The 15,801-nt window shown below is 49.5% G+C and overlaps 2 protein-coding genes across 6 annotated transcripts in view; one reads left to right on the top strand and one right to left on the bottom strand.

Annotated features, from left to right (window-relative positions):
• Positions 1-15,801, bottom strand: part of DNAJB13 (DnaJ heat shock protein family (Hsp40) member B13) — a 28,018-nt gene that overhangs the window by 4,460 nt on the left and 7,757 nt on the right. For all 5 annotated transcript variants that reach the window (XR_005242787.2, XM_008020121.3, XM_008020122.3 and 2 more), the window contains exons 3-4: positions 15,000-15,161; positions 851-1,008 (exon numbers count right to left, since the gene is read on the bottom strand). Coding sequence is in view for 4 of the 5 variants with exons in the window: in XM_008020121.3 (XP_008018312.2) it covers positions 851-1,008; positions 15,000-15,161 (320 nt within the window). In the remaining variant the exon portion in view is untranslated. The remainder of the gene's footprint in view (positions 1-850; positions 1,009-14,999; positions 15,162-15,801) is intronic.
• Positions 7,888-10,498, top strand: LOC140712425 (uncharacterized). Its single transcript, XM_073019336.1, has 2 exons — positions 7,888-9,963; positions 10,283-10,498. The coding sequence occupies exons 1-2, from the start codon at positions 8,629-8,631 to the stop codon at positions 10,385-10,387; spliced, it is 1,440 nt and encodes a 479-aa protein (XP_072875437.1). The 5' UTR covers positions 7,888-8,628; the 3' UTR covers positions 10,388-10,498.

The raw sequence follows: 15,801 nt of genomic DNA, 5'->3' as shown, positions 1-15,801 counted from the left end.
ATTCCAGGATGGCAGGGGATGCCATGAGACTGGGGCTAGGGCCTGAGATGCCAAGCAGTCACCATTAGTTGATCAAACACACAGCTCCAGGCCTGGCCACTAACAGATACATGGTGAAAATGTACTTCATTCCTCTCTCCAAATCCCAGAGGCCTGGGCTTGAGCCTCCAGCAAGTCTCTTAATTCCAAAGAGAGAAATGAAAGTCAACAAATCTAAGCCTCCCCCAGTGCATTCACCACTGTGTCATCCTTCCACTCCCCAATCGCATGTCCAGATGGGTGCGATCTGTGGAAAGCATGGCCGCATCAGCATCTCCTCTGCTGGGCAAAGGTAGAGCAGGCTTGCTCTTATGCTTGGCACAGGCCTGGGCCATGGCACAGGGCCAAGCCAAGGACTAGACACGAGGCACTGTGGGTCTTCTTCAACCCATCACCTCGGTGACTGTCTCCCAGCCCACCCTCCATGCCCACTGTTCTTTCTTATGCACGAGGCATGCACCCTGGTAAAATCCTGGGAATATGGTCTGGTAAAGCCCAGAGGAAAGAATTCAGAGGATTCAGAGCCTTTCCAGTTCCCACGGGGATGGGGCTGAATTGAAAGAGAGGAAGACTGCAGTTGGGAAGGCTGCAGAGGGCACTCCTGCACTAGGAAAGAACCGGGCTAATATCCTCAATTGTCCCTTCCGAATTTCAGATTCTAGAATTCTAACATCCTAGGTCTCTGAATCTAAGGTTCCATAATTCCATCAGAGACCATCCCTGAGTCCTCTCACCCGGGTAAGGGAGGAGGTGGCTGCTAGGCTGCAGGAGATAGGTGGTGGCTCCCGGGAGGAGCAAGCTGAGTACTCACCCTTCTGGAGATCTTAATTTTTTTGGTGCAGCCAAAGAATAAGTCCTCCAGGGACAGGTAGAGATCCCGTTCGATTGGGGGGTCCTGCTTCTTGACCCCTCGGCCCTGGAGCCCCCCAAAGTTCAAATCCACCTCACTTCCTTCTGCATCAAAAAACTCTGCGGGGGGTAGGGAGAGGAGTAAGAGAAATTGTATCTAGAGACCCAGACACGCGTGTATACACACACACACACACACACACACACACACACTCTCCACCTCCCCATCCAGATACGCTCCCCAACCTCTTCAGTGCCCTGTGTAATACCCAGCACCCTATAACCACCTCTCGGACTGGCCAAGCCAAGGAGCTGCTTCAACTGCTGATGCAGTGATTATCATCCCTTGCCATTTCCCACTGCTTCACCCCTGCTTCACCGCCCCCCCGCCACCCCCGCTGCTTCCCCGTCTCTCTTAATCACAACTTAGATACCATAACTCTGGCTGTCTCAGGAAAGGGAGGCGCTCCCTCTGGTGGCCGCGCTCGGGAGTGCCAGAAGAGACTGCTGGTAGTCTTCGGCAGGAAGGTCAGAGCTGGCCAGTCCTCCCTACTCTTCCACAGACGCCCCTCCCCTTCGCTGTCCAGCCCAGCCCAAGACTACTAAAGACCCCAGACTCAAGTTTCTATAAAGCTGTCGACTGAGATGGGAGAGGGAAAAGGTTGGTCCCTAACAATTTGAGAGGCCACTAGCATCCCCCAAATTCCTCTTTCCTCAATTTCTTTTGCCCCTGCCCAGCTCTACACCCATAACCCCTCTTGCTGCCCACATCCTTCCTCCCAGTGCAAAGACAGCCCCATCCCGGCTCTGCCCCTGATGTGCTGTATGATCCGTGGGCTTCAGTGTCTTGGTCTGTGGGATGGGGTAATAATGCCTGACTTGCCTTCCACCATTAAGATAAAGAGCTAAAACTTGCTGAGAGCTTACTATGCATCAGGTGCTATTTTTGGCACCTTACATTATTATTTCATTAGTCCAGAGAGGCCAAACAAAATGCTTAAGGTCCCATAGCTAGTAAGCAGTAGAGTTGGGATGTGAACCACAGGACAATATGAATACGGAAATTGTGTCCTTAACCACTGTGCCACACTGCATTGCTAGATGTGGAAGCCCTTCATAAGCTGTAAACTTGAGGGGCGCTATGGTTCAGAGTTCCCATATTCTGCCTCTCATGGTTGATGCCATGGAATGAACTTCACAGGCTAGAATGGTGAAATGACCTTAGGCAGGGATGAGGTGACTACACTGTGTCCCTGTAAGATGTGATGGGCAATCAAGGGGCCTGCAAATCATCTGATCCTCCTGTTGCACTGCTGAATTCACTTGTTCACCCAGACCTACAGTGTACCAGGCAGTAAACACCCCAATAGCCAGGCCACAGGAAGCCCAGCCCCTCAACCCTGCAGGGAGATGGGACTCAGGAACCCTTGGGGTGGAGCACTGTGGCAGTATAGCTTCTGGGTGCTGCCTAAGGAGGCCCAGACCCTGAGCCTGACCTTTCCCAATGAGCGATGCCCTGTAGACTCCCTTGGCTCCTTTGAACTGAGACAGGTAGGGAGACAAGGTCCACCGTATGGCATTTTTGGGCTGCAAAGCCCCTTTCCTTTTCTTTTCCTTTTTTTCTTTTTTTTGAGACGGAGTCTCATTCTTGTTGCCCAGGCTGGAGTGCAATGGCACAATCTTGGCTCACCGCAACCTCCACCTCCTTGGTGCAAGTGATTCTCCTACCTCAGCCTCCTGAGTAGCTGGAATTACAGGAATGCGCCACTGTTGCCTGACTGGTTTTTTTGTTTGTTTTTTTTGTTTTTTGTTTTTTTTTAGTAGAGATGGGTTTTCTCCATGGTGGTCAGGCTGGTCTCGAACTCCTGACCTCAGGTGATCTGCCGGCCTCGGCCTACCGAAGTGCTGGGATTACAGGCGTGAGCCACCATGCCTGGCCAATTGCAAAGCCCCTTTTCATAAACATTATCTCATCTGATAATAGCCCTTGAGCCTTAATGATTATTTTGTCTATGTAATGGTTAGGAAGCTGGGGTTTCAGAGGGGTAAGGAAATTTTCCTAGGACCACACAGTTCACAAATGGCAGCACATGGATTGGAAACAGGCCTGCTACTCAAAGCCCCTTGCTATTTTCAGTCTCACGTGGAGCTTATAAACTAAGCTTCCTCTGGCAGACACATGAGGATGGCACACAATGGGAGCAGTCTCTGAGGCAGAGGGGCTATAACCCACGTATTGGCACAGAGAAGAGAAGGAGAGAACTTTTGAAGTTCAGAAAGGCTGAAGTATAGTCAGGGAGAAGGGGGAAGGGGTGTAGGAGAAAACAGGCAGTGAAAATCTAGGCCTATGTGGGCATAACTGGAGCCAGGAAGTCAGGTGTGAAGGTCTTTTCACTGCCTTTGCAAGATGATTCTGAGCCTCAGAAATCAACTCGCGGTCAGTTCGTCTGAGACTTGGGATCATGCACCCATCCACCTACCCAGCCATCCATCCGCCTACCCAGCCATCCATCTGCCTACCCACCCATCCACCACGCACCCATCTATTCATTCATACACCCACTCATCCATTCATCCATCTGTACTTCCTTCCTTCATTTCATGCATCCACCCATCTACTCACTCTTGTCAGATGCTAGGCTGGGGTTTGGCTACTCTGAGATCAATCAGACCTGGAGCAGCTCCCAGTCTGGTAGGGAGACAAGCATATTAGGGAAACTATAAATAGCACAAGAACTGTTTTAACTGCAAAAGAGACAAGAGGTATCTTCCCACAAATACAATATTAGCAAAAGACCGGAAAGAAAATAAGACAGTAATTAAAAATAATAAATTATACCTGGCACGGTGGCTCATGCCTGTAATCCCAGCAGTTTGGGAGGATAAGGCAGGCAGATCACCTGAGGTCAGGAGTTCAAAGCCAGCCTGGCCAGTTTTGAGTGGAAGCCCCATCTCTACTAAAAATATAAAAATTAGCCAGGCATTCTGGTGCCCACATGTAATCCCAGCTACTCAGGTGGCTGAGGCAGGAGAATCGCTTGAACCCAGGAGGCAGAGGTTGCAGTGAGCCAAGATTGTGCCACTGCACTCCTGGGCAACAGAGTAAGACTCTAATAATAATAAATTATAAAACACCCATGGTAGCCATGCTGGCAATTGGCATCTGCTCTGACCTCCTTCTTGCATACCTTCCCTCCTAGAGAATCTGTAGAGCCAATGAAAGGACACAAAGATAGATGGGTACCCGCCCCCCCGCTACACCCTTTGTTCTGCTCTCTAATCTTTGCACATACCAGAGATTTCGTAAGTTCTGTGAGTACCTGTTTTTCTGGATGTACCAGAGATTTTGTTTTGCACATACCAGAGATTTTGTTTTTGCACATACCAGAGATTTTGTTTTGCACATACCAGAGATTTCGTAAGTTCTGTGAGTACCTGTTTTTCTGCACGTACCAGAAATTTTGTAAGTTCTGAGGCAAGGTCACAAGATGTGTTTAAGTAAGATAAACTCTTGCTGCCATAAACCTGCTCTCCCACCTCAAAGGTTGAACCGAAATATCAGAAATGGCGGGAACCAATCATAGTTAGCCAAATCGCCTTGTTCAAACACTAGCCAATCATATATCTGATTTGTATAATAATTCTATGCCCACTTTTCTTAGACTATATAACACTGCTCGGAGCTCAGTGGGGGAGCTCTCCTGCCCGTCTCGTTTCGCGAGCGAGGGAGAGTTCCAGGTTCGAACCTGTAATAAAGATCCTTGCTGCTTAGCTTCGACTCTGGACTCTGGTGGTCTTCTTCGGGGAATAAACGGTCTGGGCATAACAAATGGGGGCTCGTCCAGGATTTCCCCCAAGCCCACCAGACCCCCAAGTCAATGGATCTTAATCTGTAGGTAAGCCGGCTTTGTCACTGCCTCTGTCTCTGTCTCTGTCTGTCTCCCTGAAATTTCACGAAATCTGTAATCTGTAATCTGTATTGGTCTGTTCTGTAAGTGGCACGGTCTTGGCGGACGCGCTAAAAGACAGCCACTCGGGACTGGTGGGAGACGTCCCCCAGTGCCCATCTGGGGTCCTCCATCCTTGGTTGCCCCGTCTGACTCAGGTCGGAAGTCCGACACGCGCTCGTGAAGGCTCATCGTTTATCACTGTCTGTCCATTATTGTTAAGTGTTAAGTGTAAGTCCAAAACGAAATATAAAACCTTTTCTTCCCCTTCCAGGACCGGACCTGTCGGATACTCCGCTCTGCTTCACACTCATTTTCGTCCCTCCTTCTCTTTGTAGGAGCAGTCCAAAGATGGGCAACAACCAGAGCACGCCGCTCTCACTCCTTGTTACTAATTTCAAAGATGTAAAGGCTCGGGGGCGTAACTTAAGCGTAGAACTAAAGAAGGGAAAGCTAGTTACTTTCTGCCATTCGGAGTGGCCCTCTTTCGGCGTAGGGTGGCCCTCCGAAGGAACTTTCTGTCTCTCTATTATTACTAAAGTAAAAACTAAGATTTTCCTGCCAGGGCAGTCAGGACACCCTGATCAAATTCCTTATATTCTAGTGTGGCAGGATCTTGTGGAAAACCCACCGCCCTGGGTAACTCCATTCATCCCTGAGCCCTACAAGGTCCTAGTAACGCGACCTACAAGACAAAGGACTCCCTCTGCTCCCTCAGCCCCCGTGCTGCCAGACAGCCAAGACCCCCTAACGTTAGAACCCACACTTCCGCCACCATATCCGCACCTTATCCCGCAGGACCCAGTCCCCCAGGGTGGTGCTTCCGTAGAGGGGAACTGAGAAGCGGAGGCTGCCGAGAGCGAAAGTAACCCGGGGGGGCCGGCCGGCCGAACACGAGGCCGTGTACAGCGGGACCAGGCTTCCCAACTCCCTGACTCTACTGTAGCCCTGCCTCTCAGAGAAATAGGATCGCTCGATGATACCGGACTCTCCCGTCTCACATATTGGCCTTTTTCCACTAGTGATCTATACAATTGGAAGTCCCAAAATGCTCGGTTCTCAGATAATCCCAAAGATCTAACCTCGTTGTTAGACAGTGCCATGTTTACACACCAGCTGACCTGGGATGACTGTCAACAGCTCCTCCGAATCCTGTTCACAACGGAGGAGCGGGAAAGAATCCAGGTAGAGGCCAGAAAACTAGTTCCAGGAGATGACGGCCAGCCAACTGCAAATCCTGACCTCATTAACGCGGCTTTTCCTTTGACCCAGCCCAGATGGGACTACAACATGTCAGAAGGTAGGGGACGACTGCTCATTTATTGCCAGACTCTAATGGCGGGTCTCCGGGCTGCAGCTCGCAAGCCCACCAATTTGGCTAAAGTATATTCTGTGTTACAAGGTAAGACATAAAGCCCCACTGTGTATTTAGAGAGGTTAATGGAAGCCTTCAGACAGTTTACCCCTATGGACCCGGAAGCACCGGAAAATCAGGCAGCGGTAGTAATGTCCTTTGTAAACCAGGCAGCACCAGATATTAAAAGAAAACTCCAGAAATTAGAGGGATTAGAGGGAAAGCAGATACAAGACCTCCTTCAGATGGCTCAACGAGTTTATAATAATAGGGATACTCCAGAAGAAAAACAGTTCAAGGCTACCAGAGAAATGACCAAAGTCTTAGTGGCAGCTTTCCCCCAGGCAGGGAACGACCAAAGCAGAAAGCAGAAAAAGCAAGGCTCTAGGCAAAGATTAGAAAAGGATCAGTGTGCTTATTGCAAGGAACGTGGTCACTGGATTAAAGACTGCCAAAAGAAACGGGGACCAGCTAACCCTACCTCCGTACTCGTTACCCAGGACTCTGACTAGGGAGGACGGGGTTCGGACCCCCTCCCCGAACCCAGGGTAACTTTGCAAGTGGAGGGGTCCCCAGTTCACTTCTTGGTCGATACTGGGGTGGAACACTCAGTCCTAACCAAACCAATTGGAAAAATGTCTAAGAAAACATCCTGGGTGCACGGGGCCACAGGCATCAAAAAAATACCCCTGGACAACCCAGAGGACTGTAGACTTAGGAAGGGGAAAAGTCTCCCATTCCTTCCTAGTCATCCCAGAGAGCCCCTGCCCTCTACTAGGGAGGGACTTGCTGACAAAGATGGGGGCCCAAATCCACTTTGAGCCAGAAGGGCCCAAGATAACTGATTCCCAAAATAGGCCAATATCTATCCTGACTGTCACCTTAAAGGATGAGTACAGACTCCATCAAGAGCAGAAGCCCCCCAATCAGGAAATTGACTCTTGGCTCCAGCGTTTCCCTGAAGCGTGGGCAGAAACTGGGGGCTTGGGACTAGCTAAACATCGACCTGCCATATTTGTGGAAGTTAAGCCAGGGACGGACCCGGTTCGGGTTCGGCAATATCCTATGCCCCTGGAGGCAAGAGAAGGAATTGCGCCCCATATCCCCCGACTCCTAGACCAGGGAGTCCTACGGGCTTGCCACTCATCCTGGAATACTCCACTGTTACCTGTCCGTAAACCCAACAGTATGGACTACAGGCCAGTACAGGATTTAAGAGAAGTTAATAAAAGGGTCATAGACATACATCCCACTGTGCCCAATCCATACACCCTTCTGAGTGCCTTACATCCCGAAAAACAGTGGTATACCATTCTTGATCTAAAAGATGCTTTCTTCAGCCTTCCTCTGGCTCCCAAAAGTCAAGAACTCTTTGCATTTCTTTTTTTTTTTTTTTTTTTGAGACGGAGTCTTGCTCTGTAGCCCGGGCTGGACTGCAGTGGCCGGATCTCAGCTCACTGCAAGCTCCGCCTCCCGGGTTTATGCCATTCTCCTGCCTCAGCCTCCGGAGTAGCTGGGACTACAGGCGCCCGCCACCTCGCCCGGCTAGTTTTTTGTATTTTTAGTAGAGACGGGGTTTCACCGTGTTAGCCAGGATGGTCTCGATCTCCTGACCTTGTGATCCGCCCGTCTCGGCCTCCCAAAGTGCTGGGATTACAGGCTTGAGCCACCGCGCCCGGCCAACTCTTTGCATTTCAATGGACGGATACTGAGAGGGGCATCAACGGTCAGCTAACATGGACCAGGCTGCCACAAGGGTTCAAGAACTCACCAACCCTGTTCGATGAAGCCCTTCATGAAGATCTGGGTGAGTACCAGCGGCAACACCCTGAAATAACTCTTTTGCAATATGTTGATGATCTCTTAATAGTGGCCAGGTCCCCGGAAACTTGTGTTCAAGGGACTGAGGACCTCTTGAAGACTCTGGGGGAGCTAGGCTACCGAGCCTCAGCAACAAAGGCTCAGATCTGCAAGTTGGAGGTAACTTATCTAGGGTACCTATTAAAAGGGGGGCAACGCTGGCTAACCAAAGCCCGAAAGGAAACAGTCCTATGCATCCCTAGACCCCAGTCGACACAGCAAGTGAGAGAATTCCTGGGGTCGGCAGGGTTCTGTAGGTTATGGATACCCGGATTTGCTGAGTTAGCCAAGCCCCTATACCAGGCAACAAAGGAACGGCAGCCCTTCAATTGGACGGAGGAGGCTGAGCTGGCCTTTCAACAAATCAAAACTGCCTTGTTATCAGCCCCCGCGCTGGGGCTCCCTGATGTCTCCAAGCCCTTCCACTTATACGTGGATGAAAGTAAGGGTGTTGCAAAAGCCGTGTTAACACAGTACCTAGGCCCCTGGCAGAGGCCAGTTGCCTATTTGTCAAAAAAATTAGATTCAGTGGCTGCTGGCTGGCCACCCTGCCTCCGGATAATCGCGGCGACCGCCCTAATGGTCCGAGACACTGATAAACTTATCATGGGGCAAGAGTTGCGCGTTATAACCCCACATGCCATTGAAGGCGTCCTCCGGCAGCCGCCGGACCGATGGATGAGTAACGCCCGGCTCACCCACTATCAAGGACTGCCGTTAAACCCCCTCAGAATAACTTTTCTGCCCCCAACCTCTTTAAACCCTGCTTCACTGCTGCCAAATCCAGACTTGGACGCCCCGTCCCATGAGTGCACTGAGATACTGGCTCAGGTGCATGGGGTGCGAGAGGACCTGCAAGATCGTCCGCTCCCCGACACAGAACTCATCTGGTTCACTGATGGCAGCAGCTACGTCCACCAAGGCCAGTGGTATGCAGGAGCGGCTGTAACGTCAGAGACTGAGGTAATCTGGGCGGAACCCTTGCCTCCAAGGACATCGGCCCAGAGAGCCGTACTGATAGCACTCACACAGGCCCTCACCCTAGGGGCAGAGAAAAAACTGACAGTATACACAGATAGCCGCTATGCTTTCGCTACTGCGCACATACATGGAGCCATCTACAGAGAGAGGGGACTATTAACAGCCGACGGCAAAGAAATAAAAAACAAGCAAGAGATCCTAGCTCTATTAACTGCTTTGTGGAAACCAAAGAAATTGGCTATCGTACATTGCCCTGGGCATCAGAAACCAACTACGCCAATTGCTCCAGGCAACTTCTTAGCCGACCAAACCGCAAGGAGCATAGCAAAAGCTCCCAGTCAGCTCCTCGCGCTCCAGCTCCCCTATCCTGGCCCGCGAAATTTGCCATGTTTTCCCGACTATACCGAACAGGATCGCAAATGGATGGACACGCTTCCCCTAAAACAGGTTAAAAATGGGTGGTGGACTGATATAAATGACCAAACCATCCTGCCAGAGAAATTAGGACGGCAGGTGTTAGAACACATCCACCGGACAACTCACCTGGGTGCCCGGCGAATGATAGACTTAATCAGGCACGCCAAGTTCAGAATCAGGCGCATAGCTGAACTGGCCAGCGATGTCACAACAAATTGCAAAGCCTGCCAACTGAACAACGCTTGCCCCCAAACCCAGACCGCCGCAGGAATTAGGTGTAGAGGAACTAGGCCTGGTATCTATTGGGAACTAGACTTTACTGAGATAAAGCCTGGAAAATATGGGTATCAGTACTTACTTGTCTTTGTAGACACTTTTTCAGGGTGGACAGAAGCGTTCCCAACTAAGAGAGAAACTGCTCAGGTTGTAGCAAAGAAAATTTTGGAAGAAATCCTCCCCAGGTATGGCTTTCCCATCCAAATAGGGTCAGACAATGGACCAGCCTTCGTTGCTAAGGTAAGTCAGGATTTGGCTTCCATTCTTGGGGCAAATTGGAAATTACATTGTGCTTATAGGCCCCAAAGCTCAGGACAGGTAGAAAGGATGAATCGGACTCTAAAGGAGACCTTAACTAAATTGACCATGGAGACTGGCGCTAATTGGGTAGTACTTCTCCCCTATGCTCTGTTTCAGGCCCGAAATACCCCTTACAGACTGGGCCTCACACCATATGAAATCATGTATGGCAGACCCCCACCCCTGGTCCCCAGTCTAAAAGATGACTTACTCAGACCTGAAACTGAAAATGTCTCTGAGCTCTTGTTCTCCTTACAAGCCTTACAGAAAATTCAGCAAGAAATTTGGCCCAGACTACGAGAACTGTACGAAGCAGGACCTCCGCCGATGCCCCATCCGTACCAGCCAGGAGACTGGGTCCTAGTCAAGCGCCACCGGCAAGAAACTCTTCAACCCAGGTGGAAAGGACCACTGCAAGTACTCCTAACTACTCCCACCGCTCTCAAGGTAGAAGGCATCGCTTCGTGGATCCACTATACACACATCAAGCCAGTGGACCCATCATCCGACCTTCTCGAGCCGTCTGGAGCACCGGTTACATGGACTGTAGACAAAGCTAAGAACAATCCCTTAAAGCTAACCCTGCGCCATCATCCCCATAGCCGTAACCATGTCTAGCTTACCTATGCTTTTATGCCTTATGCATCTGACTCTCCTCACTACTGCGCCGTCTAATCCCTATGTCTGGAGGTTCTGGCTCTAAGTATGAGAACAAAACTCACCCCGGGGAAACTCCCCAGGCGGGTAAATTGCTGGCTAGTGCAGATTGTCCCCCCTCAGGGTGTAATACTATAGTTTACCTCAATTTCACTAAGTTCCAAATTGCCCAGCCAGCAATACCTATGATCTGCTTTGAATATGATCAGACTGAATATAATTGTAAAAATTATTGGTGGCACCAGAGTGCAGGTTGTCCTTATAGCTACTGTAAAATGCACTCTGTCCGATACTGGAGAGAACAACAAGGGTGGTATTTTTACCAAACTGAGTCTCCCGTCACTTACACTTAGATAATTAGAGACCCATGGGACTCTCGGTGGACAACCCCACAACATGGAGGAGTATATTATTCATCAACTAGTACCTGGCCCAGTAGCCACTTATATCTGTGGAGAAGTTTAGTCCAGATTCAACCCTTAATTCATACACAAATCCACAGGCAAGAAACCAAGCTATCACAAGACTTACGGCCCTTCTCTTGGCTGACCCTACTACAGGAAGGGCTAGCATTCGCCAACCTCACCGGTTTAGGCGACCTGTCCTCTTGCTTTATGTGTGCAACCCTAGGAAAACCGCCATTAACTGCTGTTCCCCTATCCTCCCCTCCCACAAACTATACGGGTTTTAATTCGTCAACAGTCACAATACCCGATGTGGCCCTGTACCGTGACCCATACCAAGAGAAATACCCCTACTGTTATTCGGCATCTAGCAACAATTCACTACAGCCGCTAACAATTGGTGGAGCTCTTCAATGTTTTCCCTTCTGGCACCCCTTTTAGGCCCCCTAATGTCTTTACTACTTCTATTCACTATAGGCCCCTGTGTGGTAAATAAAATTTTACAATTTGTCAGAGAAAGGTTTGATACCATCCAACTAATGGTCCTCCATAGCCATCAGCAGCCTCTCCTGCACCCAGAAAGTGAGGCTACATTATAAAACTCTGGAAATCCAAGATTGGACATCCAGTTACTTATGTGAGGGGGAAATGAAAGGACACAAAGATAGGTGTGTACCCGCACCCCCTCCGCTACACCCTTTGTTCTGCTCTCTAATCTTTGCACATACCAGAGATTTCGTAAGTTCTGTGAGTACCTGTTTTTCTGCACGTACCAGAGATTTTGTTTTGCACATACCAGAGATTTCGTAAGTTCTATGAGTACCTGTTTTTCTGCACGTACCAGATATTTTGTAAGTTCTGAGGCAAGGTCACAAGATGTGTTTAAGTAAGATAAACTCTTGCTGCCATAAACCTGCTCTCCTGCCTCAAAGGTTGAACCGAAATATCAGAAATGGCGGGAACCAATCATAGTTAGCCAAATCGCCTTGTTCAAACACTAGCCAATCATCTATCTGATTTGTATAATAATTCTGGCCGGGCGCGGTGGCTCAAGCCTGTAATCCCAGCACTTTGGGAGGCCGAGACGGGCGGATCACGAGGTCAGCAGATCGAGACCATCCTGGCTAACACGGTGAAACCCCGTCTCTACTAACAAAATACAAAAAACTAGCCGGGTGAGGTGGCGGGCGCCTGTAGTCCCAGCTACTCGGGAGGCTGAGGCAGGAGAATGGCATGAACTCGGGAGGCGGAGCTCGCAGTGAGCTGAGATCCGGCCACTGCACTCCAGCCCGGGCGACAGAGCGAGACTCTGTCTCAAAAAAAAAAAATAATAATAATAATAATAATAATAATAATTCTATGCCCACTTTTCTTAGACTATATAACACTGCTCGGAGCTCAGTGGGGGAGCTCTCCTGCCCGTCTCGTTTCGCGAGCGAGGGAGAGTTCCAGGTTCGAACCTGTAATAAAGATCCTTGCTGCTTAGCTTCGACTCTGGACTCTGGTGGTCTTCTTCGGGGAATAAACGGTCTGGGCATAACACCAAAAGGAACAACCCCCAGACTCTCTAGCAGCTAATGTTCTGGCTTTTAATTCTGTTCATCAGGTAAACCCTGAGCTACTTGGGAGGCAGGAAGAAGGCGGCAGGCATCTCTCCATGGCTCTGTCTGGAGCTGGTGAGCACTGTCGTGGAAATACTGCAGCGGCCTTTGTGTGTCCACCTACGAGTTTCATGCCTGTCAGAAGCAAGTGAGGCAGCAGTTGCAGCTACATTTATGGTGTGTTCTGGAATGCAATGGTGACATTTCCTGATTCCTTCTTCATGACTGTGGCAGAGACAGCAGCTTTCCTTGTGGACCAGTTTAGAGGTGGTGTTCTTGGAAGATTTCCTAAAGGGCCAGCTTAGAGCCTTCCCACCCAGGCCTTTCAATGATTGTGTATGTATGTATGGAGGTGGGTGGATCAGCTGAGGTCAGGAGTTTGAGACCAGCCTGGCAGATATGGTGAAACCACATGTCTACTTGTGGGGAAAAGAAAGAGAGATCAACCCGTTACTGTGTCTATATAGAAAGAAGTAGACTTTTGTTCTGTATTGGATGCTGTTAATCTGTGACCCTACCCCCAACCTTGTCCTTGCAAGAGACATGTGCTGTGGTGACTCAAGGTTTAATGGATTTTGGGCTGTGCAGGATGTGTCTTTGTTAAACAAGTGCCTGAAGGCAGCTTGCTGGTTAAAGGTCATCACCATTCTCTTAATCTCAAGTACCCAGGGACACGTACACGGCCAAAGGGACCTTTGCCTAGGAAAGCTAGGTATTGTCAAAGGTTTCTCCCCATGTGATAGTCTGAAATAGGGACTCGTGGGGAAGAGAAGGACCTGCTGAGGAGGACTAGTACAAAAGGAAAGAAGGCCTTTTGGCGGATGTTGGCAGTTAAGATAGAGAAAAGCATCTGTCTCCTGCCTGTCCCTGGGCAATGGAACATCTCGGTGTGAGACCCAATTGTATGCTTTGTTTTGTTCTTTTTTTGTTGTTTTTTTTTTTTGAGACGGAGTCTCGCTCTGTCACCCAGGCTGGAGGGCAGTGGCCGGATCTCAGCTCACTGCAAGCTCCACCTCCCGGGTTTGCGCCATTCTCCTGCCTCAGCCTCCTGAGTAGCTGGGACTACAGGCGTCCACCACCTTGCCTGGCTAGTTTTTTGTATTTTTTTTAGTAGAGACGGGGTTTCATCACGTTAGCCAGGATGGTCTCGATCTCCTGACCTCGTGATCCGCCCGTCTCGGCCTCCCAAAGTGCTGGGATTACAGGCTTGAGCCACCGCGCCCAGCCTTGTATGCTTTGTTTACTGAGAAAGGAGAAAATCGCCTTAGGGCAAAAGGTGGGACTTGCTGAAACAATGCTGCTAAAAGGCTTATGGAAGATGTTTGCATATGCATATCAAGGCACAGCATTTTCCTTTGAACTTATTCATGTCACAGAGATCTTTATCCATATGTCTTACTGCTAATTTTCTCTCTACAATGATCCTATTGTCCTGCCACTCCCTTATCTTTAAGATGGTAAAGATAATTATCAATAAATACTAAGGGAACTCAGAGACCGGTGCCGGCGTGGGTCCTCTGTATGCTGAGCGCAGGTCCCCTGGGCCCACTTTTTCTTTCTCTATACTTTGTCCCTGTGTCTCATTTCTTTTCTCAAGTCTCTCTTTCCACCTAACGAGAAATGCCCACAGGTGTGGAGGGGTGGGCCACCCCTTCATCTACTAAAAAATACAAAATTACTAGCTGAGTATGGTGGTGAGTGCCTGTAATCCCAGCTACTCAGGAGGCTGAGGCAAGGAGAACTGCTTGAACCTGGGAGGCAGAGGTTGCAGTGAGCTGAAGTCATGCTACTGCACTCCAGCCTGGGTGACAGAACAGGACTCCATCTCAAAAAAAAGAAAGAAAGAAAATGGATGGCTGGAATGTATTTCTTTTTCAATGAATTCTGTTTTACTTTTTCTTTTGCAATGTGTTATATATATTTATTAAAGTAATCCTAGCACTTTGGGAGGCCAAGGTGGGCAGATTGCCTGAGCTCAGGAGTTCGAAAGCAGCCTGGGCAACATGGTGAAACCCCATCTCTACTAAAAATTTTTAAAAATTAACCGGGTGTGGCAGCGTGCGCCTGTAGTCCCAGCTACTCAGGAGGCTGAGGCAGGAGAATTATTTGAACTCAGGAGGCAGAGGTTGCAGCGAGCCAAGATCACACCACTGCACTCCAGCCTGGGTGACAGAGCAAGTCTCCATCTCCAAATAAATAAATAAATAAATAAAGTAAAAATAAAAACAAAACTACTTAACGAAAAGCATCATTTATAGCTGTGTCGTTTCTCTGTAAGGCAAGGTGGGGAGGAAGACCTCTGAAGACCTCTTACCACTGAAGGGGTTGTTTCCACCGAAGAACTCGTGGAACACCTTTTCGGGTTTGCCGTGGAAGACGTAACCAGTTGTCCATGGGGTCTGAGATCCAAACTCCAAAGGAATCCCACCCTTCAGGCCCTCCTCTCCAAACTTGTCGTAGATGCCTCTCTTCACGGCTGTGGATGGACATCACCTTGAGGAGGTGTCCAACTTTGGGGGCTGAGATAGGTGGAGGGGCTGGGAAGCAGGCGGATATGGAGAAAGGGAAGGGGCAGAAGCAGCCTGATCCCAAAGTGCCTGCTGTCTGGCAGTCTTTGGAATGAGACCCTAGGAGTCAGGGGTTCCATTTCATTCTGGGAGGACCTAGGTATGGCTTCTGTAGCCCAGAAGAGAGACGGGAAAGCCTTGGGTTTGCTGGGGGCAGGGTGAGAGATTGGGGGAATAACTGAGAGACTGAGGCTCAGGCCATGGCCCTGGGATTTGGCCTAACTCAGTCATCATGGCCACTGTCTTATCTGGGGTAAACAGAATTGTAGAACCTTGACATTTTAGAAGCTAAGAATTCTACAGCCTCCAAATTTTAAAACTTTGAAATCCTAGAGTCTAAGGACCCTGAAGTCCTGAAAACTCAGGGCTGTAGAAACCTTAGTGATCTTCTAGCTGTACTTCTACAGGAACCAGGATTAGTCTCCAGGACAAGCCCCAGGGAAAGCCCCGCAGGATGGCCCTGGGTGCTGGGGCGGGGATCACACTTTCTTCACTCTGCTGATTTCCATCAGAGAGAGATTTTCTAATTACTCCTGGCCTTTCTGTGCC

This window comes from Chlorocebus sabaeus, chromosome 1 (genome assembly GCF_047675955.1).
Source record: "Chlorocebus sabaeus isolate Y175 chromosome 1, mChlSab1.0.hap1, whole genome shotgun sequence".
In the NCBI taxonomy this organism is placed as follows: domain Eukaryota; kingdom Metazoa; phylum Chordata; class Mammalia; order Primates; family Cercopithecidae; genus Chlorocebus; species Chlorocebus sabaeus.
This window is presented reverse-complemented; position numbering and strand designations above follow the sequence as displayed.

Excerpts from the sequence above, each read along its gene's own strand:
- LOC140712425 (XM_073019336.1), top strand. The coding sequence starts at position 8,629 with ATGGTCCGAGACACTGATAAACTTATCATGGGGCAAGAGTTGCGCGTT. Across the intron at positions 9,964-10,282 it reads GACCAGCCTTCGTTGCTAAG|CCTTACAGAAAATTCAGCAA; the intron begins GTAAGTCAGGAT and ends TCTCCTTACAAG.